We start from the raw sequence: 27937 nt of genomic DNA, 5'->3' as shown, positions 1-27937 counted from the left end.
TATACTGGGTTAAATAAACTATATTGTTAAAACTAATTTTACTTATTTTTGTCTTAAAAAGTGTCAACTAGAAAAATTTACGTTTATATATGTGGCTTGCATTTATTTCTATTGGACAACACTGTGTTAAATGTTCAGTTAACTTTGTGATAGGGAAGACATGAGCTGGATGACTTTTTTCCATTCCATTTAAACACATTTTCCTTTGTTCCATTATGAAGGTGAGCAAGAGTTTCTGGCAATTGAAGAATGGGGTACTCAGATGGTTCCTTGAGAAACACTCCAGTTGCCAAAAGTTAAATGGGTGAGAGCCACAAGTTTCTCTGAGGAGGCCAGGCGAGTTCCAGAGACAAGAGGTTACCAGTAAAACATGCACAGGACTTAGGAAAAGGGACCTTGAGATGTTTCTTCTTAACAGGGATTCAGTATGGGTTATGTGAGCAGGTTAAGTGCCAACAACCAAAGTTCTTACTTTATCCACTTGCTGGGGAGACACACACACACACTCACTCCCACTGTCTCTTACTCTCTCTCCCCTCCGTTCCCCAACTCTTTAGACCCACAAACATTAAAAGAACCCTGATTAAGACATAAACAAAAAAACAAGAAATCTCTCTCCCAGGCTTCTGACAACCACAAAACAAACCCCAAAGGTCTTCTGAAGAGAAAAATAAATAACCAGAATAGATAAGAGTACGTATGATATGATGCTCACGTCACACAGGAATTGCTGATTCCATTATTATTAAATGAATAAATATTTGTAAGGGCTCCACAGACAACAAAATGAATGAGTCACAAGTCCTCACCCACATGGAGGCCTGGCCTGGTAGGGGAAACACCATATAAACAAAACAATCCTAATAAAAAAGGAAAGATTCTCAAACTCTGTCATATAGGAGACCCCCAACTTACTGTCTGACTGGTTCCTTAATGACAGTTAAAAGTTAAGCAACAATTCCCAACAGGCACATGAAAAGATGCTCAACATCACTAATCTCAGGGAAATGCAAACCAAATCTACAATGACATATCACCTTACACCTGTCAGAATGGCTATAATTATCAAGACAAAAAAACAACAAATGTTAGAGAGGACCTGGAGAAAGGCGAACCTTCACACACTGCTGGAGAGAATGCAAACTAGTGCAGCCACGATGGAAAACAGTATGGAGAGTTCTCAAAAAATTAAAAACAGAAATACCATATGACCCAGCTATCCCACTAGTGGGTATGTATCCAAAGAATTTGAAATCAACAATCCAAAGAGATTTATGCAACCCTACGTTCACTGCAGCATTATTCACAATAGCCGACATGTGGAAGCAACTCAAGTACCCATCAACTGATGATTGGATAAAGAAGATGTGGTGTATATATACAATGGAATATTACTCAGCCATAAAAAGACAAAATCATCCCATTCACAACAACATGGATGGGCCTTGAGGATATTATGTTAAACAAAATAAGCCAGATAGAGAAAGACGAACACTGTATGATTTCACTCGTATATGGAAAATAAACTAACACATGGACAAAGAGAACAGATTAGTGGGGGTGGGGGTTAGCGGGTAGGCATAAGGGGTAAAAGAGTATATATATGGTGACTCACAAATAATAATGTACAACTGAAATTTCACAATGTTATGGCTTCAATAAAAAAAAAGTTACACCACAATAAACAGTACAATGATGGTACCCCTATTTTCTGTAGGTATAATATTATAAATTGGGAGTCTATTCCTGAACAAATATGAAAATAAAGAGAAAAAAGAACAGACATAAATGTTTTTATAAACTTAAGTATCTTGGGGCTGGCCCCATGGCCGAGTGGTTAAGTTCGCGCGCTCCACTTCGGCGGCACAGGGTTCTGTCCGTTTGGATCCTGGGTGCGGACATGGCACTGCTTGTCAGGCCACGCTGAGGCGGCATCCCACATGCCACAAATAGAAGGACCCACAACTAAAATATACAACTGTGTACTGGGGGGACTTTGGGGAGAAAAAGGAAAAACAAAATCTTTTAAAAAATAAATAAATAAACTTAAGTATCTTGATCATACAAGTTCTTTTGGAGTGTTTCCTTCATGGGCTAGCATGGCTGAGGCTTCTTAAAATACTTAAATCTAGTTAAGCACAGAGAGAAGATGACACCTTCTTTTCCGTGAAAACTTACCCAGAGCAAGCGGGAGTGTTCTCTGTTGCTCCAAGAACCTTATTATTTCCTTCCAGTTTACACACCTGGATGATTCTCACTGCCAATTCATTGCACACGAATGCCTCAATCACATAAAGAGGGAGTCAGGCATTTTTCCAAAGACACACGTTCAGTGATCTCTTACTCTCAATTTCAGCTAACTTTTCTGGAAAACTCCGCAAGGTTTCCATATTAGTGCTTATAGCCTTCCCCAAATTTTCTTTAAAAAACTCCAGGTAGGACCGGCCCTGGTGGCCCTGAATCAGTTCCTGGGCACAGACCTACACCACTTGTCTGTCAGTGGCCAAGCTGTGGTGGCAGCTCACATACAAAAAAAAAAAGCAAGATTGGCAGCAATGTCAGCTCAGGGCGAACCTTCCTCAGCAAAAAACCCACCCATCCAATCATCCCTCCAAGCCCACCCGAGCAGTCAAGCCACCCTTTCCTTGCACGAAAACCTCCTTTCTTTGACAATTTACAGATATTGCCCAGACCAAGGTTAATCAACTACTCTGTACAGTAACGTGCCATTGTAATTTGAATTCAGACACCCCATAAAAACAAATCAATAAAAGGCAGATGAGAGCATGGCAAGCATCAGCAAATTCCAAACTATTATATTTTGAATGAAAAACTGTGAACCACCTGGCAAAGCTGATTTTATGTATCCCCAAATAGTCTTCATTCTTTAATATATCATTACAATCCACAACCATATATATGTATGTACGTGTACGTGTGTTCAAAATTCTTGGTCACCCAATAAGAACTGAATACAGTTTGAGAACACCAACAACCAAACCAGTTTATAAAAAATTAACTATACTAAAAATAAATAAAGTGCTTATATATCCGCAGCAGCAGCTAGATCAGCCTCTAAATGATGTCAACTCAAACAGTGCAAGGAAAGAATTATTTCTGGGGGCCAGCCCCGTGACCGAGCGGTTGAGTTCGCGCGCTCTGCTTCAGCGCCCAGGGTTTCACTGGTTCGGATCCTGGGCACGAACATGCCACCGCTTGTCTGGCCAGGCTGAGGCGGCGTCCCACAAAGCACAACCAGAGGCACTCACAACTAGAATCTACAACTATGTACTGGGGGGCTTTGGGGAGAAGAGGAAAAATAAAATCTTTAGGAAAAAAAAAAGAAGCTGCTTGATTTAAAAAAAAAAAATTATTTCTGCCAGTACACACAGTGCTCTTACCAAAAAGGTCTCTCCAGTATTTAAACACTGAGACAGTTGTCAGCAGATACGAGAAGATGTATAGAAGATATGCTTTGTCTACAAAAACCCCTCTTTGTTTTTCTTCTAAACAGTCTTAGAAAGCCATGAGAACTAGTCCACCTTCAACCCTCAAAGACTGGCAGGGCAAGCAGCTATTTGGGTATAATACTATCTAGTAACTTAGTACCAAACCAAATTTAGGCAATCCATGTTGGCTTGCACTAGAATGATTTGCCTTCATCCTCCACATCTCCTGGGAACAGCTAGTAAGTAATTCAACGCAAGAATTTTTGCAACTGTTTTCTAATACTTAATGCTAGGATGAAAACAAGAGGTCATATTAAGTTAACATGACTTCTTTGACCCTCTGAAAAAGCTGATTTCAAACAGTTCCAAATATACGTAAGACTAATAGTTACCCACATAACATCACAAAAGCCATATGGTGATCTCAGTAATATTTAATATGACAATATTTTACTTGGCAACAACGAACCCTACCTATACTGCTATAAAACAACGTAATCTTATCTCTACCAGTACAGGACATTCTCTACCTTCCGATCACTTCTTTGTCTCTGCCTTCTTCCAAATATTTTGTCCCTTAGAACTCCAAAATGTCCCAAAGACTGATGTGGCACTGAGGTGATATCCAAAAGAAATGTATCTTGACAAATTACCAAGTAAGAAGAACGCTACAAGTGGCATACCTATAACATTATCTTCTTAATAACGTTTACTGAAACAACTGTCATGACATGGAACTCAAGTCGGAGTTTATGTTCTAGTTTATTTTCTACAGCTTTCGGGGACATAGACGCTGCTCGCATAGTGTCAGACCGCCAGTGGGACATCTTCATGAGGATCCATTCAAGCAGTAGGGACCGGCACCAGATCTACGACAGGCCTTACACTTCCACCATTCTCTGACAAGTTCAGTTTCTTCACTCACTACATAGACACACAAAACCACACGTAATGGCTAAGCTTGGCTGAGAGCTTATCAGGTTTGAGTCCACGCTTTATATTTAATCTTTTAAAATCAAGACTTAAAATACTGTAATCTGTCCTGATTACTATTTCCATTGTTTCAAAACAACATTCAGTCTCAATGACTTGTATCAACTCAGAAGATTAATCGTTCAAAATAACAATCCAGCAGGATATTTTATTAATGTAGATCCCAAGGAAGCTAATCAAGCCTCAAATAATTATTCTTCTAAAGAGTTGCTAGGAGAGAGAGAAAAAAAAAGAGTTGCTATAAGGAAGAACCTTCATACAGCATTAAGCAGAAATCCTCTTGAAAAGGGGTGGGTGCAGGGCAGAGTCCAACCAGCCAACCAAAGATTCTGTTAGGAAATGTGCTTTTTAGTTCACTTGAAATCTGCCAGGAGTAATAAGCATTTACTGCAAGAGATAATTTCAAGCCAACTTTCTCTTTCTCCTCTTTTCAACAAGGGTTGAAAACTCTCTGCCTGTAGATAACAGAGAGGTAACAGGAGCAGACGGGGCTGTAAAGAAAATGCCAAGCCACTCAGCCCCACTCTGGGAGCCCCGGAACCCCTCTGCCATGGAAAGGGGGCCTGCTGCTACTGTGGCACTCTTGCCAGATCTTTCTCGGTTTTCAAAAACCAGGAAAGGATTTTTACATAAAAATCCATGTTATTTGGAAATGATGGTGATTACTTTGAATTTAAAATACAATGAAGCCCGGCCAACATGGAGAGAGCCAAATAAAACACAAGCACAGGTTCCCCTCTGTCTTCAGGCTGCGGGCTTTTGAGCTCTACTTTAGGTTATGTACAAGGCATCACAGTTAGGAGGGATGGCAGTTAATTTAAAGAGTACAAAATTCATCTAACACCCAGAAGTCACAGTATAAGCTAAAACTAATCATATTCTATCAATTATAAGAAATCTGATTACAATAATTTACTTTAAAGACCTACGGCATTTGAGGGTTGGAAGACAATATCGTTAAGATGACAATACTACTCAAAGTAATCTACTAATTCAATGCAATCCCCATAAAAGTACCAACATCATCTTTTGCAGAAGTTAAAAAAAAAATCCTGGGGCCAGCCTCGTGGTGCAGTGGTTAAGTTTGCACGTTCTACTTTGGCGGCCCGGGGTTTACCAGGTCAGATCCTGGGTGCAGATCAACACACCAGTTGTCAAGCCATGCTGTGGTAGGTGTCCCACATATAAAGTAGAGGAAGATGGGCATGGATGCTAGCTCAGGGCCAGTCTTCCTCAGGAAAAAAAAAAGAAAAAAGAAAAAGAGGAGGATTGGCAGCAGATGTTAGCTCAGGGCTAATCGTCCTCAAAAAAAAAAAAATCCTAAAATTCATATGGAATCGCACAATCTAGAAAAAGAATAAAACTGGAAGACTCACATTTCCTGATTTCAAAACTTACTACAAAGCTAAATCAAAACAGTGTGGTACTGGCATAAAAAAACAGACAGGAGAGTTCAGAAATAAACTCTTGCATATATAGTCAAATGATTTTTGACAAGAGCGCCAAGTCCAGTCAATGGGAAAAGGAAAGTCTTTTCAGCAAATATTGCTGGGAAAACTGGATAGTCACCTGCAAACGAATGAAGTTGGACCCTTACCTTAAACCATATACAAAATTAACTCAAAATGGATGAAGATATAAACATTAACTAAAAAGATAAAACTCTTAGAAGAAACCATAAGGAAAAATCTTCACGATGTTTGATTTGGCAATGATTTCTTAGATATGATAGCAAAAGGACAGTCAACAGAAGAAAGAATAGCTAAATTGGACTTCACCAAAATTAAAAACCTTTGTGCATCAAAGGACACTATCAAGAGAGTGAAGACAACCCACAGCATGGGAGAAATATTTGCAAAGTACATATCCAGATTACATAAACAACTCTAACTCAACAACCACCACCAAACAAAACCAAGTCAAAAATGGCCAAGAGACTTGAATAGACATTTCTCCAAAGAAGATATACAAATGGCCAACATGAAAAGATGTTCAACACCACTCATCAATAGAGAAATGCAAATCGAAACCACTTCACACCTACATTAGGATGTCTATTATCCCCCCAAAAAATGGAAACAAGTGTTGGCAAAGATGTGGAGAAATTGCAACCTTTGTGCACTGATGATGCAGCCGCTGTGAAAACAATGTGGCAGTTCTCGAAAAGCTCAACACAGGATTACCACATGACCCAGCAATTCTACTTTTCAGGACATACCCAAAAAAACTGAAAGCAGGAACTGAGACACACGAACAAACAGGCACACCGATGTTCACAGGAGCATTATTCACAACAGCCAAAAGGTGGAAACATCCCAGATGTCCATCAGCAGATGAATGGATAAACAAAATGTGGTCTCTATATCAACAATGGACTATTGTTCAGTTTTAAAAAAGAAATGACACTCTGATACATGAACCTCGAAAACATGTTAAGTGAAATAAACCAGACACAAAAGGACAACTACTGTATGATTTCACTTATATGAGGTATATGGAATAGACAAATTCATAGAGAGGTTTCCAGGGGCCGGGGGGAGGGGAACAGGGAGTTAGTGTTTAATGGGTTGAAAGTTTCTATTTGAGACAGGAAAAGTCCTAGAAATGGATAATGTTGATGGTTGTTTGACATTGTGAATGTACTTAATGTCACTGAGCTGTACACTTAAAAATGGCTAAGGGGCCAGCCTGGTGGCGCAGTGGTTAGGTTCACCAGTTGGGATCCCGGGTGAGGACATGGCACCGCTGGGCAAGCCATGCTGGGCAGGCAGGCATCCCACATATCAAGTGGAGGAAGTATGGGCACAGATGTTAGCTCAGGGCCAGCCTTCCTCAGCAAAAAGAGGAGGATTGGCAGCAGATGTTAGCTCAGGGCTAATCTTCCTCAAAAAAAGCTAAAATGGTCAATTTTATGTTATGTATATTTTACCACACACACACACAAAAAAAAACCTATGGAATGTGAGTTGCACAATGTAGGGAAAGTTTTCTATCTTGTGGCTGACAAGATAAAATATCTAGAATTAAACCCTATAAACAGGATTTTAAAAAAAGATAATCATTAAGATAATCTATTTTAAAAAACTGAAGAAGCGTTGGCTGCCATTTTTCCAACAACACATAAGGCTTACTTCATGTACCATCTTAGGAACTGGACGTTGCCTACAGCTGCGGTGTTACTCTGTCCCAGGGCCCTGCATACAGTAGTTTAACAAATGTGTGCTAACAATGACTCCCAACTGGTTCAGATGGACCAGTTACCACAGGAAGTCTGCAACCTTGAAACAAGTTCTAGCCAAAAGTTCTTTCAAACGTCAATCTGAGATACAACTAAAAAGATAAAAGAGATATCCACTGCATACAGTCTGCAGTAGAGGAAAATCAGAAATATAAAAATACAATTATAAAAGAATGAATTAAATAAATTATAGACTTTTACATATAATATATTCCTGAAAAAAAGGGCAGGTTCAAAAATACAAATGTCATTTGGAGGTTCTGCTAATAGAAAGTTAATAATTTATATGTATCTCAATTGCTCCCAGTGTTTTAGGGAAAAAAATCCTTGAAAACTTAATTCCAGCACTTTACAAACATACCTTAAATTCTCCTACATAATTGAGCCCACTGCACGTTGACCGAAGTGCAAAGACTCTCGACCGAGAATACACCAAGTAAGCACCAACTCCATCAAACCAAGTGCTTCTTATCAATAAAATAAGCACTTCTTTCATTTTTTCACTCATTCTTATGCATGGGGAAAATGCAATCAAACATTCAAATTACAGTTCCAATGCTGCTGCAAATATCCAACCAGTGGGCGACAGGCAGCATGCTCATGCAGTAACCCAAAATGTTTGCGCATCAGCTTTAGTACTCCAAATTCCGAGCATGGAAGGCGACGGAGAGTGATGGATATTGCACAGTTAAAAATTCAGGGGGTTCAAAAGCCCCAAACCATGAAAGGAGATTCAACTAAAGGTGACGCAAAATATTTAATGGCTTGGAAAGTTATTCAATACGTCCAATGGGGGGAAAATAGGTTATAAACAGATACGGGAGAATCCACTCTTTAAAAAAAGAAAGACATACAGAAAACAAGATTGAAAAAATCAGACAGTTATTTATCTGGATGGCAAATTACAGTTAATTTCTTTCTTTTTTGGGGTTTTTTTGGCTTTACCTATATTTTCTAAGTTTTTCACAATGACCATATATTTCTTCTTTAACACACGATACACACGAAGAGTCACCGTAATAATCACTTGTAAAGAGTCAATGTAGAATCTCACGGTCATTTTCAATGAAAGATTCTAAGAAGCCGCAAACAGGTCCCTGAGACAGCTCACACACATGCAAGTCATGATGCGTGGTCACTATAAATCTAAATTCCATGACCTGATGGTGGTTTGCTAGTGGAGCAGGACTGCCAAACAGAGATTTTTCCCGTTACTTTCTGATTACCAAGAACCATGTACTGCAAATTTCTGCCTAATGTTCACTGTCTGGTAGCCTCCTCCACAGACCTCCGGTGCCCCATGCCAACCTCAACCATCCCTTTCCCAGGACGTGAGCCAGGCCACCTGTCCTACCAGTCAGCACACACTCGAGAGGTTCATCACTTACTGATCAGTAACCCTGGTCAAGTTACTTTATCGACACACACCCTCGTTCCTGCATCTGTCAAATAAGGACAACCACAGTCCTGTCTCAGAGGATTGTTCTAAGGTGTCAATGAATACATGTAAAACACAACACACAGTAACTGCACCATAAATAGAGCTATTATTATTATTACTCCAGTCACCACCAGAATCTGCCACTCTATTCCTGTTTGTGTCTTCTTCTTCCCTAACCACTTAACGTCACAGGTTCTCACTATAAACTCTCAGTAAACATCTACTTTCAAGGGTATTAACTTCCAGTTATGGCCAATTACGTAATTCACACTAACCCTCCTAATGAGGACAACTAGAAAAGCAACATAAAATATCTTAAAAAGCACTTGCTTAAAGGCAGTAGGGACCAAAATAGATAGCGAAGATTTAGCAGGTCAGTATCCAGGGGAGGATGCAGGCCCAGGGAGATGAGTACAGCTTGTCAGGCTATTTCTCCTCTGGGGATGCAGCAAGACTCTAAAGAGTAGCTGAGCAGTGCTTTCGACAGCATGGAAGACTAAAGGAAAATGGACTGGAGTCCAGGGCAGAAGGAAGAGAGGAAAGAAAAGACACTTGGAGAACCTAAAGGTCTGGAGGTGATATCCCACAGCAGGCTGAACCTAGAAAGTAATCCAGAAATTGACAGGACTTCACAGACGCTGCAGCTCAGCTTCCAATCCTCTCAATCCACGAAATGAGAATGAGATCCTGGACTGCTAGTGTCTTCAAGCTCCAGGGAGAAGCAAATCAAGTGCTCTCTGGGTCATAACACCAGCCTAAGCCTCAATTTAATCTATAAGCATCTATGTAAATAAAATGCCTGGCACATAATCAAAAATACTTAACAAGGAGACAAAATAACATGAATGAAAACAAGCAGAAATGGACAATACAAAAAGACCCACACAGCTGCCAGATACTGGAGTTATCAAAGACTTTAAGTATACTTATCATGCTCAAAGACACAAAAGACAAAACTTTAGTATTTCAGCAGTGATCTAGAAACAATTTAGAAAGCCAATTTTAAATTATAAAACTGGGGGCAGCGAGCCGGCCCCCATGGCCAAGTGGTTAAGTTCGCGCACTCCACTTCAGCAGCCCAGGGTTTCAATGGTTCGAATCCTGGGCGCAGACATGACACCACTCATCAAGCCATGCTGAGGCAGCGTCCCACATGCCACAACTAGAAGGACCCACAACTAGAAATACACAGCTTTGTACCAGGGTGCTTTGGGAGAAAAAGGAAAAACAAAATCTTTGAAAAAACAAACAAACAAAAAAAAACTGGGGGCAAGCCCTGTGGCACAGTGGTTAAGTTCAGGGCACTGCACTTTGGTGGCCCGGGTTTGTGGGTTTGGATCCTGGGCACAGACCTACACCACTCATCAGCCATGCTGTAGCAGCAACCCACATATAAAGTGGAGGAAGACTGGCACAGATGTTAGCTCAAGGGCTAACCTGCCTCAGCAACAACAACAAAAAAATCTAAATTATAAAACTGAAAACTACAGTAACTGAAATTAAGAACTCACTGGATGGACTTCATGGTAGATTAGATATAGCCCAAGAAATTATCAGTAAACAGAAACATGAGTCAGAAGAAAATCTTCAAATAAGGCATGGAGAGACATAGAAAATATAGTAACAATGTCTAACGTGTTTGTTTCTGGAGTCCCAGAGAAAAAGAGAGAATTAGACAGAAGTAATATTTAAATAGACAATGGCTGAGAATTTTCTGAAACTGATGAAATATACCAAACTCCAGATTCAAGGAGGTCTACAAGCAGAATACATTCTTTGAAAATCCACAGAGGTATATAATAGTAACATTGCTGAAAACCAGATTCAAAGAGAAAAGCTCAAAAGCAGTCAGAGATAAGGGACACAACACACCTTCAAAGAAGCAACAATTATGCTGACAGCTCATTCCAGTAAGCTATTGATAACATTCAATACCAGGATACTGATAACATTAAATATCAGGAATAGAATAAAATCTTTAAAATAACGAAAAAAAATTCTATTCCCAGTGAATCTATCTTGCAAGAAAGACAAATGAAACATGTTTGGTGAAAGAACATGTCACCAGCCAACCTACGCTTTAGAAAATTCTAAAGTGTGTTTTGGAAGAAAAAATAATTACCCCAGAGGCCAGCCCCCGTGGCCGAGTGTTAAGTTCGCGCACTCTGCTTCGGTGGCCCAGGGTTTCAGCAGTTTGAATCCTGGGCACAGACATGGCACCGCTCACCAGGCCACACTGAAGCGGTGTCCCACATGCCACAACTAGAAGGACCGAGAACTAAAAAAAAATATACAACTCTGTACTGGGGGGATTTGGAGAGAAAAAGCAAAAACAAAAACAAAAATTATCCCAGAAAGAAGGTCCAAGATACAAGAGGCATGAAGAATAAATAACAAAGAGAATATGTAAATCTAAATCAGAGGCTCTCAGTCTTATTGCAAACTTTAATTACCTGAGGAGCTTTTAAGAAACACTAATGCTTGACCTCCTCCATGTGAGACCCTGATATCATCTGTCTGAACTGGAGCCCAGGCAACTGTATTTTGTAAAAGTTCCCCCAATGATATGAGCGTGCCTCCAAAGATGGTAACCACCAATCTAAATTAATTTGACTGTATAAAACGTGGCTTGTATAACGTCTTCCAGGGTTTAAAATGAAATTAACACTTGGCCGGTCCTGTGGCCAAGTGGTTGGGTTCATGCGCTCCGCTTCAGCAGCCCAGAGTTTCACTGGTTCAGATGCTGGGTGTGGACGTGGTGCCACTCATTGGGCCATGTTGGGGCGGCATGCCACATGCCACAACTGGAAGGACCAACAACTGGGATATACAGCTATGCACTGGGGGGATTTGGGGAGAAAAAGCAAAAAAACAAAAGAAAAGAAATTAACATACATAACAACAATGGCAAAAATGCTGAGAGGAGGTTAAACAGAGTTAAAGTGTTCTAAGGTCCTTCTATTGTACAGGAAGACGGTAAGAGTACCAATTAATACAAAACACTGATAAGTGGAAGATACTGAAATATCTAAAGTAACCAGTGAAGAGATAATGAAAGTCTATATAAATACGTTCCAAAGTAATAAGGGAGAGAAGTAAAATAAGCAATTCCAAAAGGATTAAAAAAAAAAAGGAAGATAAATATAGTAAGCTAAGTGTCCATCAATGGATGAATAAAGAAAATACAGTGCTCGTGTGTATGTATACACATACACACACACACAGAGACACACTGGAATATTATTCAGCCATAAAAAAGGAAATCCTGCCATTTGCAACAATGTAGATGAAGCTTGAGGGCATTATGCTAAGTAAAATAACCCAGACAGAAAAAGACAAATACTGTATAATCTCATTTATATGTGGAATCTCAAAAACGCCAAAGTCACAGATACAGAGAACAAGTTGGTGGTTGCCAGAGGCAGGGGGAGGTGGATAGGCAAATGGGTGAAGGTAGTCAAAAGGTACAAACTTTCAGTTATAAAATAAACAAGTCCTGGGGTTGTAACACACAGTGTGAATTGTATATCTGAAAGTTGCTAAGAGAGTAAATCTTAAAAAGTTGTCACCATAAGAAAAAGAAATTTGTAATTATGTGTAGTGATGGATGTCAACTAGACTTATTGTGATCATTTCAAAATATATTCAAATGTTGAATTATTATGTAGTACACTTGAAACTAACAGAATGTTATATGTCATTTATATCTCAATAAAAAAAAAAGAAAAAGAAACAGAATCAGCAGAACAAACAAAAAGCACTACATAAGCCAACATAGATGGAAGTCCAAGAATTTGACAATTACATTAGACACAAATGGACTAAATATTCCAGTTAAAAGACAAATACTGTCTACTAAGTTAACAAAACAAAACCAAAAAACCCATAAACACATTAAAACAAAGATGGAAATATTCGACAAAGTATTGATAAGGCAAAAACACTACTGGAGATAAAGAGGAAAACTGTAACTATGAGAGGTTCAGTTCTTCAGGACGACACAGCAATTTTAAATTTGTATGCACCTATGATAGCCTCAAAATAAGCAAAGCAAAAAACTGTCAGAACTACAAGGAGGAATAAAACACCCAAAATCACAGTGGGAGATTTTTAACACACTTTTCTCAAAAACTAACAGAAAAAAGAGGATTAAAAAAATCATCAAGGGGCCGGCCCGATGGCGCAGTGGTTAAGCGCGCACGTTCTGTTTCAGCGGCCTGCGGTTCACCGGTTCGGATCCCAGGTGTGTACATGACACCGCTTGTCAAGCCATGCTGTGGTAGGCGTCCCATATATAAAGTAGAGGAAGATGGGCATGGATGTTAGCTCAGGGCCAGTCTTCCTCAGCACAAAGAGGAGGACTGGCAGCAGTTGGCTCAGGGATAATCTTGCTCAAAAAAAAAAAGAATAGACATAAAGCACCAGAAGTAACACGTGCAGAATATACACGCTCTTCATGCACACAATGAAAAATTTACCATAAACTGGGTCAAAAAGTAAGTCTCAACAAATTTCAAGACTGAAATCATACAGATTCTCTGACCACAATGCAGTTAACCTAGAAACAAGTAAATAGACAATCAGATAATCTCCACATATTTGGAAATTAATAATTGTACTTCTAAATTTCCCATGGGTCAAAAATAAAATCACAATGGAAAAATCTACTTTTTTCACTTGAATGATAATGAAATATTATGTATCAAAACTTGTATGTTGTTTAAAGGTACAAGCTTGCAAACAAGAGATCTAATGCACAGCAGAGTGATTATAGTCAACAATGCTGTATTATAAACTTCAAAGCTAAGAGACTAGATCTTAATCATTCTCACCACAAAAAAGAAATTATAATGACATGACATGATGAAAGTATTAGCAGATGTTCCGGTGGTAACGTAGCAATATAGAAACATATCAAATCACACTGCACACCTTAAACTCACACAGTGTTAGCTGTCAATTATAGCTCGATTTTAAAACATAAGTTAATAGAAAGCTAAAAAAAAAACTTGTAAACTGCACCTAAAGTCCTGTTCAGAGGAAAATTTATAGCTTAAAAAAAAACATTATAAAAGAAGAAAGGCTGAAAAAAATTGAATTAAGCAGTCATCTCAAATGGTTAGAAACAGAGCAAACTAAACTAGTAAAAAGAAATAATGAGCAGAAAGCAATAAAACAGAAAATAAACATACAATAGAGAGAATCAACAAACCCCAAAGTTGATGATTTAAAAAGACTAGTAACACTTGGCTTATTAAAATAAATAAATAAAAATAACCAAAGTCAAAAATGAAAAAATGGGGAACATCACTAGAGATTCTACCAACATTACAAAGACCATAAGAAATTATCAACTTCAATCAAAATAATAATTTAAAAAGATGAAATAAATTACTAGAGAAACTTACTCAAACTCACACAAGAAGATATGAATAATCCTACCATCAGTAAATTCAATCTACGATTAGAAACCTTATCACAAAGAAAATCCCAGATGGCTTTACTAGCAAATTTTTCACAACCATTTAAGGAAAAAGATAATGCCAATCTTAAATAAAATATTCCAGAGAATAGAAAAAGAGGCAATGTCCCCTCATCCTAACTCCTTTTAAGAGGCCAGCAACTTTGAAACCAAAATCTGATAAGTATTTATAAAAGAGAAAAATTACAGGTCAAACCCACTTGGGGGCATAGAAGCAAAAACCCTAAACAAAATGTTAGCAAACCAAATCCAGAAAATAATAAACTAGTTTGGTTTACTTCAGGAATATAAAGCTGCTTGCTTACACATTAAAAGAATCAATGTATTTCACACTATCAAAATTAAAGAGAAAAACCATATGATTTTAATAGTTGGAAAAAAATGCTTGGAAAAAAGTTCAATTCATTCATGACAAGAATCTTTGGTGAACTTAGATGAAAAGCGTTCATCCTTAATCTGACAAAGGGTATGCTATCTACAAAAAAAACCACGAGTATCATGAATGGTAAAATATGGTTTCCCTCTGAGATCAGGAGTCAAAGATACCGATTATTAGCATCTCTCTTGGACGTTCTATTGAAGTCCAAGCCAGTGCAGTAACGCAAGAAAAAGAAATAAAAGCTACAAGGATTGGAAGGAAAGAAAGAAAACTGTCACAATTCACAGAATATACTCAAAACTTTTCAAAATTATATATAAATTATTAGAATTAGTACACAAGCTTAGCAAAACTGTTGGATACAAGGTCAATTTGAAATTACCAACTGCATTTTGACAATCACAGCAAAATGACAACCAAAAAACTTTTAAAGACGCCATTTACAATAGTGTTTTTAAAAGTCAGATATCTATAAACAAATCTAAAATAAGATGCATAAGATCACTATGAAAAAGCTGTACAACACTGAGGGAAATCAGAGAGGACCTAAATTAAAGTATATGCCGTGTTTCTGAAGTGGAAGACTCAGTATTAGAAAAATATCGATTTTTCCCCTTCGAATTACAAGCTCAATGCAATCCCATCAAAATGTGAAGTAGTTATTTTAGTTTAAATGTGGCCAATGCACATGGAAAGGAAAGGGTTAAGGTATAGTCAAGGCACTCTTGCAGACAACCAAGGCAGAAGGGCTTGCTCTAGTACATAGGAAACCTTCCGATAAAGTACAGTCGTCAAGATGGTGCAGACCTGGTACAAGGCGAGACGAGAGGTCCACGGATTAGGAACGCCCAGAAACAGACTCGTCCACGTGGAGAGAGTTCTCGCCACGGGAGAAAAGAAGGGAAAGAACGACCTCGACAATAACTCGTGCAAGCGGGACAGCCATATGGTATCGGCTAGATATCCATATGGAAAAGGTAAAAGAAAAGACAGATACTTCATAGCTACACAAAAATCACTTCCAAGTAAACTGTAGTTCCAAATGTGAGTCAAAACAACAGGGTCCTAACAGGCCAGACCGGACCGGAGAGTAACTGTATGTCCTCAGGGTAGGAAAAAACTTCTCAAATGGGACACAAAAAGCACCCACCATAATTAAAAACAAAAAACTGATAATTGGACATTAAAATTAAGAACTTCTTCAAGACATCATTAAGAAAGTGAAAAGGCAAGCCAGAGAAGACAGCATAATTTCAAAAACCTCAAAGTGGAAACATCCCAAGGGTCCACTGAAAGCAGGACACACTGGTTTCTTCATACAATGGAACACTATACAGCAATGGGAAGAAACGAACCACAGCCACGCTCAAAACACAAACGACTCTCAGAAACAAGCTTAGTGAGAGAGGTCAGACACTTAAGAATACATCCTGAAGGTTCATTTATATAAAGCTAGAAAACAGGAAAAACTAAACCAGCATGTTCAGGAACGAATGTCTGGGCAGTAAAACCATGAAGAAAGCCAAGAAGTAATTACCATAAAAGTCCGAGTAACAGTTACCAAGGAGCAGTGGGGATGGGAATGCTCTATTTCTTGATCTTGGTGGTGGTCACACAAGTATCTGCTTTATGAAAACACACTGAGCTATAAATTTCTTTTATTTTCTTTTGTGTCCTTTTAAATTTTAAAAAGCTTAGGCTGGCCCAGTGACATAGTGGTTAAGTTCACGCACTCTGCTTCAGCAGCCCGGGGTTTGCGGGTCCGGATCGCAGGCAGAGACCTGCTCATCAAACCATGCTGTGGTGGCATTCCACATATAAAATGGAGAAGAATTAGCACAGATGTTAGCTCAGGGCCAATCTTCCTCAAGCAAAAAAAAAGGGCTGGCAACAGATGTTAGCTCAGGGCCAATCTTGGTGGGGGGGTGCTGTCGGGCTCAAAAATACTCAAGGACTTTCTATGCTGGGTAGGGAGGGCCACAAGGGTGCCTTGCATGCTTGGCATCTTCAAATATCTTAACATTCTTACCTTCTAAAATCATCAGAATAAGCTCAAACAATTAACACTCTGAAACAAAGATTGTTCCAACCTTAAGAGCCTAAGGAAGCTTCTTTGGAATTCAGAGATGAAAGGGGTCTCTCTCAGCATGAAAAAGTGAATGGGAATGCTAAACGACAACTCAAGAGAGGAGCTACTCCTGGAAAGGAAGGTTATCGGGATGGGGGAAGTCCAAATGAGGCCTTTCTACTATAATGTTTTTATTTCCGTATCTCCTTTTAGTTCTTTGAAAAAAGCTAAAGTAAATACAAGAGGTGTTAAAATTTAACAAAACTGGGTGGTGGATACATGAGTATCTTTCATGTTCTTACTATACTACGCTGGAAATAGGCATAATTAAAGGGAATAAAATAAAGTTCTACACTCTTACCAGCTCATTTCTCCAGGTAAAAATTTTGCTTCAGCCTAGGCAAGCCATCTACTCGGTCTTCCAGAAACAGAGTATAAAATATTTGAAAATAGGTATGCTCTTCACCACCACCACTAAAGCCCATGCTTTCTTCTTCTCTAAGCTGAATGTCTCCTTTCTATCTAGTTCATCCATGTTTCGCGTCAAATTTTCCACAGAATGCAGCCATTCTGCTCTGGATGGCAACATCCCTCAGAATGAAGTGCGGGGATGGTAAACAAACACACCGTGTGAGAGGCTCCTCCATGTCCCAAGCTCACCAGCATACCTGGAACTCCCAGATAATTTAAGAAAGAATGACTTCATTATTTTTCTTTCCAGTCAGCCAAGCTATTAGAGAGTCCGAAACGGAGAACACTACTCTTGCAGCAGACATGAAGTTATCTACCCAACCTCCACAGCCCTCTTTTCCAACAGAACCCACCATGAAGTCTAAGCCTGTGACGGCAGTACCATTACCCTGCTAGTGCGCGGTGTAGCTAGAAGCAGCTGATATAATCCTGTCCATAGAATATGACTTGAGGGGTCTTTGCTGGTGGGTTTTGAGAAAGGTTTCTTCACTCTTAAAAGGAGATATACAAGAAGGGAGTCTCTTTGTCCCCTAGACATTATCATATCTGAGCACGTCCTCTGCAACCACCAGAGTCATTCTGCGACCACAAGACGTGTCAGGCTGAGGAAGGCAGAGTAGAAAGCTTGTGGTGAGCTGCTCATTGAGCCAACCCCACAGGCGCCCCTCTCCAAATGCTGATTAACTTGTACCTGGACCACAACCTTATCCCAGACATACTGGTTACTAAACCAACCTCTTCCGAATGCTTGTCTATCAACTAGGACAGGAACTGGAAATCTGGCCCCGGGAGCCTTTCCTTTCCAAATAATCCCACATCTTGGTTTTGGTAAGACTCCCCACATGGCGTCATATATTCTCTACTTGAGTTTTTTTGTCAGAACACAAAGACGAAACAAGCCTACTATTAAAAAAGAGAATTTGCATAGTATATAAAAACGCATTCGAAGTTTTTTAAAATCCATGGAAAATGTAAACAGGCAAAGTGCCCTGTAATCACATTCTTTAAAGATAACCACTGTTAACAGTTTGGCATATATTGGTTCATGATATATTGCAACTTCTATGAAATTAGTTTCTTTTAAAGAAAATATTCATTTCGGGTCTTGGGAGCAGGGAAGATACGCAGACAAATGAAATCTGCAAACAGAAGAGAAACAACGATGAAGCATCCTGATACAGAGGACAGGCACCAACTGCTGGACTTGGAGCAGACACTGCCTCTCCACCCTGGCTCTGCCGCCCGGCCTGCACCCTCGGCCTCCAGCCACGCCCTTTTTAGGGGCGGATAAGAATACCTACTTCTCTGGACTGTTGGGGACTGATACAAGATCACGCACGTAACAATCAAGTTCTGCTGGGTTTTTCGTTTCCTGGAGTTTTGCTTTGTTTTTCTCTACCTGCACATAAGAACCACCTGGGGAGCATTTGAAATGAGAATCCCAGGTGTACTCGATGAGACTCTCGGGGTGGGGCCTAGAAGTCACATGCAAGTGCATTTGTGGAGTAAAAAGCACCATCCATATTTGCTTTTACGACTTCACTGCTTAGCGTCTAACAGAGAACCTCATAACAGTGGTTCAATAAACGCTAGTAGGATGAGTAACAGATGAAAAGTCATATTTTAAAAATAGATTACAGTTATGTTTTAAAAGATTTCATTAAGATGGTCTTCATGATGCTCATGTAAAAAAATTCTCTTAGCAAAAGTAACTACTAGTTCTACTTGATACAAAGGACTGGACCTCATTTCTCTGTGAATGCGCCTACAAGGCTCACTTTCCATCTTAGGCCATAAATCAAGGTACACTATACTAAATTTGATTAAGTGTCCAGGTAATCTAGTTTGTCTTACTAAAAAACAAGTCATGAAAATTGGATTATGGCAATTTCGAATTCTCTCTCAAATAGCCTCCTCCATAGAAACTACAATCACGGTACTAAGATTTATCCCTACTTTTTATCACAAAAAGAAAACTTTACTTTCTTTCAGTAATTCATTTTAGGACAATTCAAAATAATAATTGTTAGGTGCAAGCTTCAATATGCAACATATGCCACTTTTATAAAATGTATGCACCTGTTAGCTTAGATCTAGAAAAATAAACACCACCAAAATGTTTACAAGGGAGGTTTCCCTGGATAAAATGATTTCAGATTATTTTTCATTTCTTACTGTCTATACGTACTTTATTTTTACAATGAATAGGCACTAGCTATGTAATTCTGATGTTATTTTAAAAAGAAAATGCAGGGGTGAGCCCTGTGACACAGCAGTTAAGTTCATGCACTCCACTTCAGCAACCCGGGGTTTGCAGGTTCGGATACTGGGTGTAGACCTACATAATGCTTATCAAGCCATGCTGCAGAAGGCGTCCCACATATAAAATAGAGGAAGATGGGCATGGATGTTAGCTCAGGGCCAATCTTCCTCAGCAAAAAAAAAAAAAAAAAAAAAAGAGGATTAGCAGCAATGTTAGCTCAGAGCTAATCTTCCCAAAAAAAGAGAAAGAGAAAAAAATAAAAAGAAAATGCAAAAGCCTGAGAATTCAGTAAGAGTGAATACTATAATTAAAAGATCGTGAAATGGGGGCTGGCCCCGTGGCTGAGTGGTTAAGTTCGCGCCCTCCGCTGCAGGCGGCCCAGTGTTTCGTTGGTTCGAATCCTGGGCACGGACATGGCACTGCTCATCAAACCACGCTGAGGCAGCGTCCCACATGCCACAACTAGAAAGACCCACAACGAAGAATATACAACTATGTACCGGGGGGCTTTTGGGAGAAAAAGGAAAAAATAAAATCAAAAAAAAAAAAAAAGATCATGAAATGTTTCTAAGTTTTGATTTTCCAAAGTCCAAACAATATCAGGTAAGTTAAAAATCTGGGTTTTATACTTGGAAAATATTCACATATTACTGCCAGAATAGTAAAGCTCTTTAGCTTTAAAAACAACCATGTTTGGGGCCGGCCCGGTGGCCCAGGCCAAGAGGTTAAGTTTGCACACTCTGCTTCAGCGGCCCAAGGTTTCACTGGTTCGGATCCTGGGCTCATCAGGCCACGCTGAGGCAGCATCCCACAGACCACAACTAGAGGGACCTACAACTGAAATATACAACTATGTACTGGGGGGATTTGGGGAGAAAAAGCAGAAAAAAAATTTTTTAAAAAGAAGATTGTCAACAGTTGTTAGCTCAGGTGCCAATCTTTAAAATAAACAATTAAATTTTAAAAAGTAAAAAAAACAACCATGTTTTCAAATGCTATAAAGGACATTATTGGGTCAACTGACAAACTGGAATACAAAGAGCATATCTGATCAAAGTATTCTAGGGGGCCGGCTCCGTGGCCCACTGGTTAAGTTCGTGCGCTCCGCTGCGGCGGCCCAGGGTTCGGATCCTGGGCGCGGACATGGCACTGCTCGTCAGGCCACGTTGAGGCGGCGTCCCACATCCCACAACTAGAAGGATCTGCAACTAAGATATACAACTGTGTACGGGGGCGGTTGGGGGAGATAAAGCAGGAAAAAAAAAAAGATTGGCAACAGTTGTTAGCCCAGGTGCCAATCTTTAAAAAAAAAAAAAAGTATTCTATGGATGTTAAATTTCCTTGTTGATAACTGTGCTAAAGTTATGTAAGACAATGTCCTTGGTTCTTAGGAAATACAGATTGAACTTTCCAGGGGTAAAGGGGCACGATGCATAGCAACTTACTCTCAAAGCTCAGCAAAAAATACACAATAATAGAATGAATGAGAAAGAAAATGCTGACTAGCAGAAATGATAACAATTGGTAAATCTAGGTAAAGGGTATGAGAGTTGTTGGTACAATTTTTGCAATTTTTTGTAAGCTTGAAATTACTTCTATATAAAATTTTTAATTGAAAACAGTAACACAAAAAATATTCAAAAATCATCCTGAAAACATTTAAAATCATGCTGGACCAACTTCAAGCAAGAAATTAGTACTATCCAGGAAAAATATATGAGCCATGTATGTAGTATTTTCTAGTAGCCACATTAAAATTAAAAGAAACAGGTGAAAATAATTTTTATATTTTACTTAGCCAATATGTAAAATATTATTTCAGTGTAATCAATATAAAAATTGAGATGTTTTACAACTTTTTCATACTACGTCTTCAAAATCTGGTGTGCATTTTACACTTCCAGTAATCTCAATTCAGAGGCTTAATTTTCAGAGGAAATTCTTGATCTGTACTTAGATTTTATAAAACGCACAGTTAAAAAAGTAGATTCACATGACCAAGTTGTTTCAAACACAGTTGTTTGCCAATCACTGAATAGAATATTAGTTTTTAAACATAAAGGTAAAGTTAATTAAAATTAAATAAAGTGGAAAATTTATTCCTCAATCACACTAGCCATAACGCAAGCTCAGCAGCCACATGTGGCTACACTATTGGACAGTCCAGCTTTACACAACGAAAACAAATTTCCTCTGAAAGGAGGACTTGATTGATAAAACTTAGTTTGTCATATTTATCAAAAGGTTTTTAACAGTTATGATAAAATAACGACTGATGTTCCCATCAGAAGCGCTGGCATCTCTCCAAGTCATAAGCACACATTCGCTACACCATGCCACTCAGAAATACCAACACAAAGCCTCAGTTGTCACACTGTGAGTTTCTTCAAAACTAGCTACTGAATGGCCAACTCACTTTTTAAATGTGGCAGAATTAAGTTCTGCCTCTCAGAAGCCTGGACATCCACTGTACAGAGTGCAGAGCTTCTGCACAAATACTGTCTGATAATCCTAAACGGGAGCATCCACACAACAGAACTCCTCTTGGATTTAAAAGAGGAAGTGACCCTAAGTACAGAGGTGGTATATTTTTTCTTTTTAAACAGGTGTAAGAGATTAATTCAGTCAACACCAAGCAACACTAAAGATTCGCCAATCAATAATTCTGTGCCAAGCAACCTGATCAGGGATTTGGCTAGAATCCCATGGGCTAATCTCAGTAAGGACCTTCCCAAAGACAATCCTGATTTAGGGCGTTCTCATCTAAATTAAGGCTTAGGCAGTCCTTTGCCTGAAAGCAAATAAACACCACCAAATTATATACGTATGAATAAATTTCTGTCTGCTTGACAAAAAGAAAACCTACTTGAAAGATAATTTAGTAAGTGTGGGCAAAAATATAGTTCTAAAGAACAGATGTTACCATAAAACAGCATTTAAAAAACATTTTAGGAAAATGTCTAATTCCTACTTTCTGTCTAGCCAGAATTTTGAGTTGAACAATGCTGTGTGCAACAAATTTAATCCACAACAACTAATTCTGATATTGTTAGTTTTTTTCTCTGCAGGCACACGTGTTATTTTTCTTAACCCTGAAAGGAAGAAGTTCATTAAAATTGATGAATCCTTTATTGCGAATTCACCAGTGCCTGAAATTACTCATACCCCTGGGAAGCAAGGTAAAAGAGTGTGAACAACGGTTTTTGACAGCCTGACCTAAGAGGTAAATTCTATATTCCATACAAAATCCTTTTTTCCCTCCCCCTCCCATCCCACTGATCTAGTCTGCTTTCATGAGACATCATATGGGGAAGCACAGACACAAATCTAGCCATTGTGTGCAAAGTAAAATAACCATACTCTAAAGCATGTGTATATAAACGTTAACTATTTCTATTTAAAACTTCCTTTTTTCCCCTAAGAAATCATAAAGCTTTAATCAGGATGAATAAAAATGTTTTAAGCAGTTCCATCGGAGAAGGTTTGTTCCTGATTAGATGTGTTTTGCCCGTGGAAATGTTTAATCATTCTTGTAGAGGAACATTCTAACTCGAGGTTTTTATTAGAAACTTCTTGCTCAATGCCTATGTAATCAAACCCAGTCTCACTTCTCTCTGAAATTAGCTAAATACGCAGAAATTCATTGTAATTTTAAAAACAGTGAAGAGGGAAAAGAAATAAACTACACCAGAAACACGCATTCCAGTCCGACAGTTCCAGCACTATTTCGAGAAGGCAAGTAAAAATAAAGTCCCAGGTCTCCCTCAGGAACAGAACCGTTTCCACGAAGCTGCAGCGTCCACACCGCGCCGCAGCACCCACCCTGACCCAGCAACCCTGGAATCACCCACAAATCCGGGCCACTTAACCGCCTCGCAGCACAAAGATGTTTACGGAGTTATCAAGATGCAGGACTACTAAATTCTGACACCAAAACAGCACGATTAAACTAAAGTTTTTACAACGTATTCACGGGTACCTTCTCTACTCACTGAACCTCACACCACCAGAGAAGGGTCCCCCTTGTTTATGAGACTTAGGCAAACAGCTATATTTAACAATTCCTCTCAAGGGCCCGATGCCAGAGCGGTGGATCTATTCGAGAGGGAGGCACAGAGGAAGCAGAAGGCACACCCGCTGCTTGGTGCAAGAGCATTCTCACCCCGCAGCCAAAGACGCGCTCGCCCGGGCAGCACCGCCGCACTTTCCAAGGGCCAAACCGGGAAACCCGCATCCCCACAGCCAAGCCTACGCTGCCAACAAAGACCGCATCTGCTGCTTCCCGGCGGGAAGCCCCACCACCCTACGCGGGAAGCGCGCTGCCCGCTTTGGCCCGGGGCCTGGGGTCTGCGCGGGGCCGCCCCGGAGGGAGCTCGACCGCCGGCGAGGCCGCAGGGCGCACGGCAGAGGCTCGCATTGTCCGGGGGCAGGGCGGGGTGGGCGTCTGGGCCGCGCGTGGCCCCCAAAGGATGTGGCGGTGCCGTGGCTGGGACGGTGGCTGGGGCGGCCCGCCGCCCCCGCGCCCCGCAGCCCCGATGCCTTTCATTTGGCCTCTGCGGCGGCGGAGGCAGCCCGACCTCCAGCGCTAAGCACTGCGCATAGCAGGGGCGGGCGGGCGGGGGAGGGCGCGCCAGACCCGCCGCAGCGCAGACCACCCCCACCGCCCCCCGCGCCGGCCCCCAGCGGCCAGTCCAGGACCCCGCCGCCCGCCCGCTCGCAGGCCGCGCGCCCTCGGCGGGCGGTGGAGACTGCGCTCGGGCGCTCGCCCGGTCCCCACCTCGATGTAGCCGGCCAGCGCCGCAGCGGGCGCTGTGAGCCCGAGCAGCAGCAGGACCAGGAGTCTGCCCGTGGCCGCGGCGGCCGCGGTCCCGGGGGCCGCCATCCCTCGTCGGGTCGCTCTAGCGCTCGGCTCCCAAGCTCTCACACTCCAACTGACTAGCTTTCCCCACCGCGACCCAGAAGCATCTGAAGCCCGTTCGCCGCCGCCCCGGGGGGTTTTACACCAACCGGAACTGACTTCATAAAACCACGCCCTACTTCTCCGCCGCCCAATGCCGGCCCGCAGGGCCGACCCAAGACACCGCCCCTTGTTCAGCCCAGACCCAATCAGGGGATGGCAGAGGTCGCACCTCCGCCCGCCCTAGCCGCACGCCCCGCCAGGCCCCGCCCCCGGCCGCGGACGGCCCCGCCCCCGCCCCTGCCCGGGAGCCAGCGGCCGCGGGACTCGGGGCGTGCGCGGAGGGTCGGGGGCCGCGCCTGGGCCGGCGGGGCTCGCTGCGGCCTCCCGCCCCGAGTGCGCTTATCTGCCGGCGCTGCGCCCGTCGGTCGGCCTGCTGCCTCCAGATACCGGCTCGCCCCGCTCCCCCGCCCCTGCGGGGTATTTTTCAGATTCCTTTGGGTACCGCCCCTATTTGGTTCTGAAAATGGTTTTATTAAAAACAATTTTGAAACAAACAAAACAGGATGAATTGTTCCGAGTCCAGGCAGGTCTGCCGAAGGCCCTCCCCCGAGGCGAGGGCGGGCGGGGGGCCGCAGCCCGCTCCCCACTCCGCGCGGGCGCACCCCTTCCCGGCGCCGCCCCGCGCTGCGACCTCGGTTCCCAGGCCTCCTCTTCGCCCTTCCTCCCCGGCGGCGCTCGAGCCGGGATCGCTGCCAGCGCTGGAGACCCGTGGTGCAAGGGCCGCGCTGACCTTAGAGCCCGGCTCCCCTCGCTCGTGTGTGTTAGGAAACGATCGTTTTTCTTTCTGATGCAGTAAGCGCGCTAGCAAAACACCGGTTCTCCCCGCCTTCTCGCTCCGCTGCATTCCACTCCGACTGGGAAGACCCGCTGCGGCCCCGTCGCCAGCTGCCACGGCCGGGCCGCGCCGGCTTTGTTTCCTTTCAACGGCCTTGTGATTTGTAGACCACCCTCCGCAGAGTCCTTGCTATTCCCTCTAGGTTCAGCCAAATAAATAGAAAACAGGGTCTCTACCCCAGGAAACAGACAGTAAGAAGGAAGGGACGAGTGTCCGCAGGCTGAACAGTGGAGCGATGAGCAGAACGCTGGACTTCCAGCCTTACTGGGTGACGTGCCCAGTTCCGGGTGGTTTGGCAGGCTCTGCCCCATTCCCCAAAAACAGCCCGCACCTTTCCACTCCAGAGCCCTCCCTCGGCCTGCAGTGCCCGCTCCCCGCTTGCCACCTGTTGAGACATTGTCGTGCCGTCTCTGCTCACTTGGACATAGCATCATCGGCTTCTGATCCCCAGACTCCGTTTCCCATTGTAGCACTTGGCCCCTGATTCTGTGTAGACCTCTCTGATGCCACCGACAAGACAGTGTGCAGCATGTCATACTGCAGGGCCTCTCTCAGTGGAGACCTCGACGCGTGTTTGTGCAGTGTCAGTGAAACCAGTTAGTTCGAGAACTGTCGCCATGGACTGAATTGTGTCCTCCCGAAAGCTCACACATGTTGAAGCCCTAATCCCCACTGTGATAGTACTTGGACGTGGGGCCTTTGGGAGGTAATTAGGATTTGATGAGGTCATGAGGGTGGGGCCCTCAGGACGGGATTAGTGTCCTTTGAGAAGAGACCACAGAGCTTACCTCCTCTCCTGTCACCCCCAGGTGAGGACACAGTGAGAAGGAGGTGGGGAAGAGGGCCCTCATCGGGGAACCAAATCTAGTGCCAGGATCTTGGACTCCCCAGGCTCCAGAACTGTGAGAAATAAACTCGTGTTGTTTAAGCCCCCAAGTCTGTGGTCAGTCGTCCTGGCAGCCGAGCCGACTAGCATGCCACCTGACTATGGGCATTCTCTTCATCGTTTGGACTCTCTTTCCTTTTCTGTCAAGTGTGAATACTAAAAACTCGTCTCCAGCCAGCCCTGAGGGCCTAGTAGTTAAAGTTCGGCACTCTCAGCCCTTCAGCCAGCCAGGTTCACTCTGGTTGTGGAACCACACCACCCATCTGTCAGTTGCCATGCTGTGGCAGTGGCTCACATAGAAGAACTAGAAGGACTTATAACTATGATATATAACTATGCATTGGGGCTTTGGGGAGAAAAAAAAAAGAGGAAGACTGGCAACAGATGTTAGCTCAGGGTGAATCTTTCCCTGAAAAAAAAACACACCGTGTCTCAACTCACCAATTTGTGTGATTCAATGAAAAATGAATGTACAATAGTGAAAAACATGAAAGGACTTAACCATAAAGGGTGAAATGAGGGTAAAGCACCATGTTACCAAGTGCAAGTTCCTATGAAAGTATGTATGGAAACAGTGTCCCCGACGGGTTAGTCCCAGCGCTGGTGCCGAGCCTTAGGTGAGTCCTGTAACACAGCGTCAGAAACTTGAACTGTGGGATCTCTAAATTGCCGTGAATCTAAATGGGGAGAGGAAAGCGAGTGAAATTACCTGAGTTTAGAACCGTGACGTCGATATTCATGCCTTGGAGACTGTGTATTCAAGACTGAGCTTTAGTATTGTGGGATGGAACTAGGAAATGTAAAAAAATGATTTAGGGGGTTTCACTCTAAAATTAGTTAGGTCTTGAAGGAAGTTTATTTGCATTTTTGGGTCACTGATGGATTATTAACAAGAGTTTATTGCACCATTCATCAATGTTCTTGACTTTAAAATGTTACCCTCTTTTTATTAAATGACACAGACAAGAGCATACCTAGTCTGCAATTCTCAGACAATACTTTTTTATCCTAAATAAGTTCACATCAGTGGCCAAGTCTTTGCAAGAATACTGTTTCCATGTTATTACCCTTTGTACACAAAAGTAAAAGGCCCTAAAATAACCTGTTTTTTCTATCTTCTTAAGAATCAGACTTTCAGGGGTCAGCCCCATGTCATAGCGGTTAAGTTCAGTGTGCTCCACTTCAGCGGCCCAGGTTCACAGATTTGGATCCCTACACCACTCGTCAGCCATGCTGTGACAGTGACCCATATGTAAAGTGGAGGAAGATTGGCACAGATGTTAGCTCAGGGCAAATCTTCCTCAGCAAGAAAGAAAGAAGGAAAGAAGGAAAGAAGGAAAGAAGGAAAAGAAAGAGGGAGGGATGGAGGGAGGGAGAGAGAGAGAGAAAGGGAAAGAAAGAAAGGAAGGAAGAAAGGAAGGAACAAAGGAAGAAAGGAAGGAACGAAGGAACAAAAGAAGGAAGAAAGAAAG

At 41.8% G+C, this 27937-nt stretch overlaps 1 protein-coding gene across 8 annotated transcripts in view; it reads right to left on the bottom strand.

The window, feature by feature from the left end:
* Window positions 1-24893, bottom strand: part of APLP2 (amyloid beta precursor like protein 2) — a 74282-nt gene extending 49389 nt beyond the window's left edge. Inside the window, exon 1 of one of the 8 annotated variants that reach the window (XM_070272971.1) lies at window positions 24562-24893. In XM_070272971.1, coding sequence (XP_070129072.1) covers window positions 24562-24666 — 105 coding nt within the window. In that variant the 5' untranslated portion in view covers window positions 24667-24893. The remainder of the gene's footprint in view (window positions 1-24561) is intronic. The other 7 variants (XM_070272969.1, XM_070272972.1, XM_070272970.1 and 4 more) reach the window with 7 other exon arrangements.
* Between the last annotated feature and the right edge of the window lie 3044 nt (window positions 24894-27937).

This window comes from Equus caballus, chromosome 7 (genome assembly GCF_041296265.1).
Source record: "Equus caballus isolate H_3958 breed thoroughbred chromosome 7, TB-T2T, whole genome shotgun sequence".
Taxonomy (NCBI): Eukaryota; Metazoa; Chordata; class Mammalia; order Perissodactyla; family Equidae; genus Equus; species Equus caballus.
This window is presented reverse-complemented; position numbering and strand designations above follow the sequence as displayed.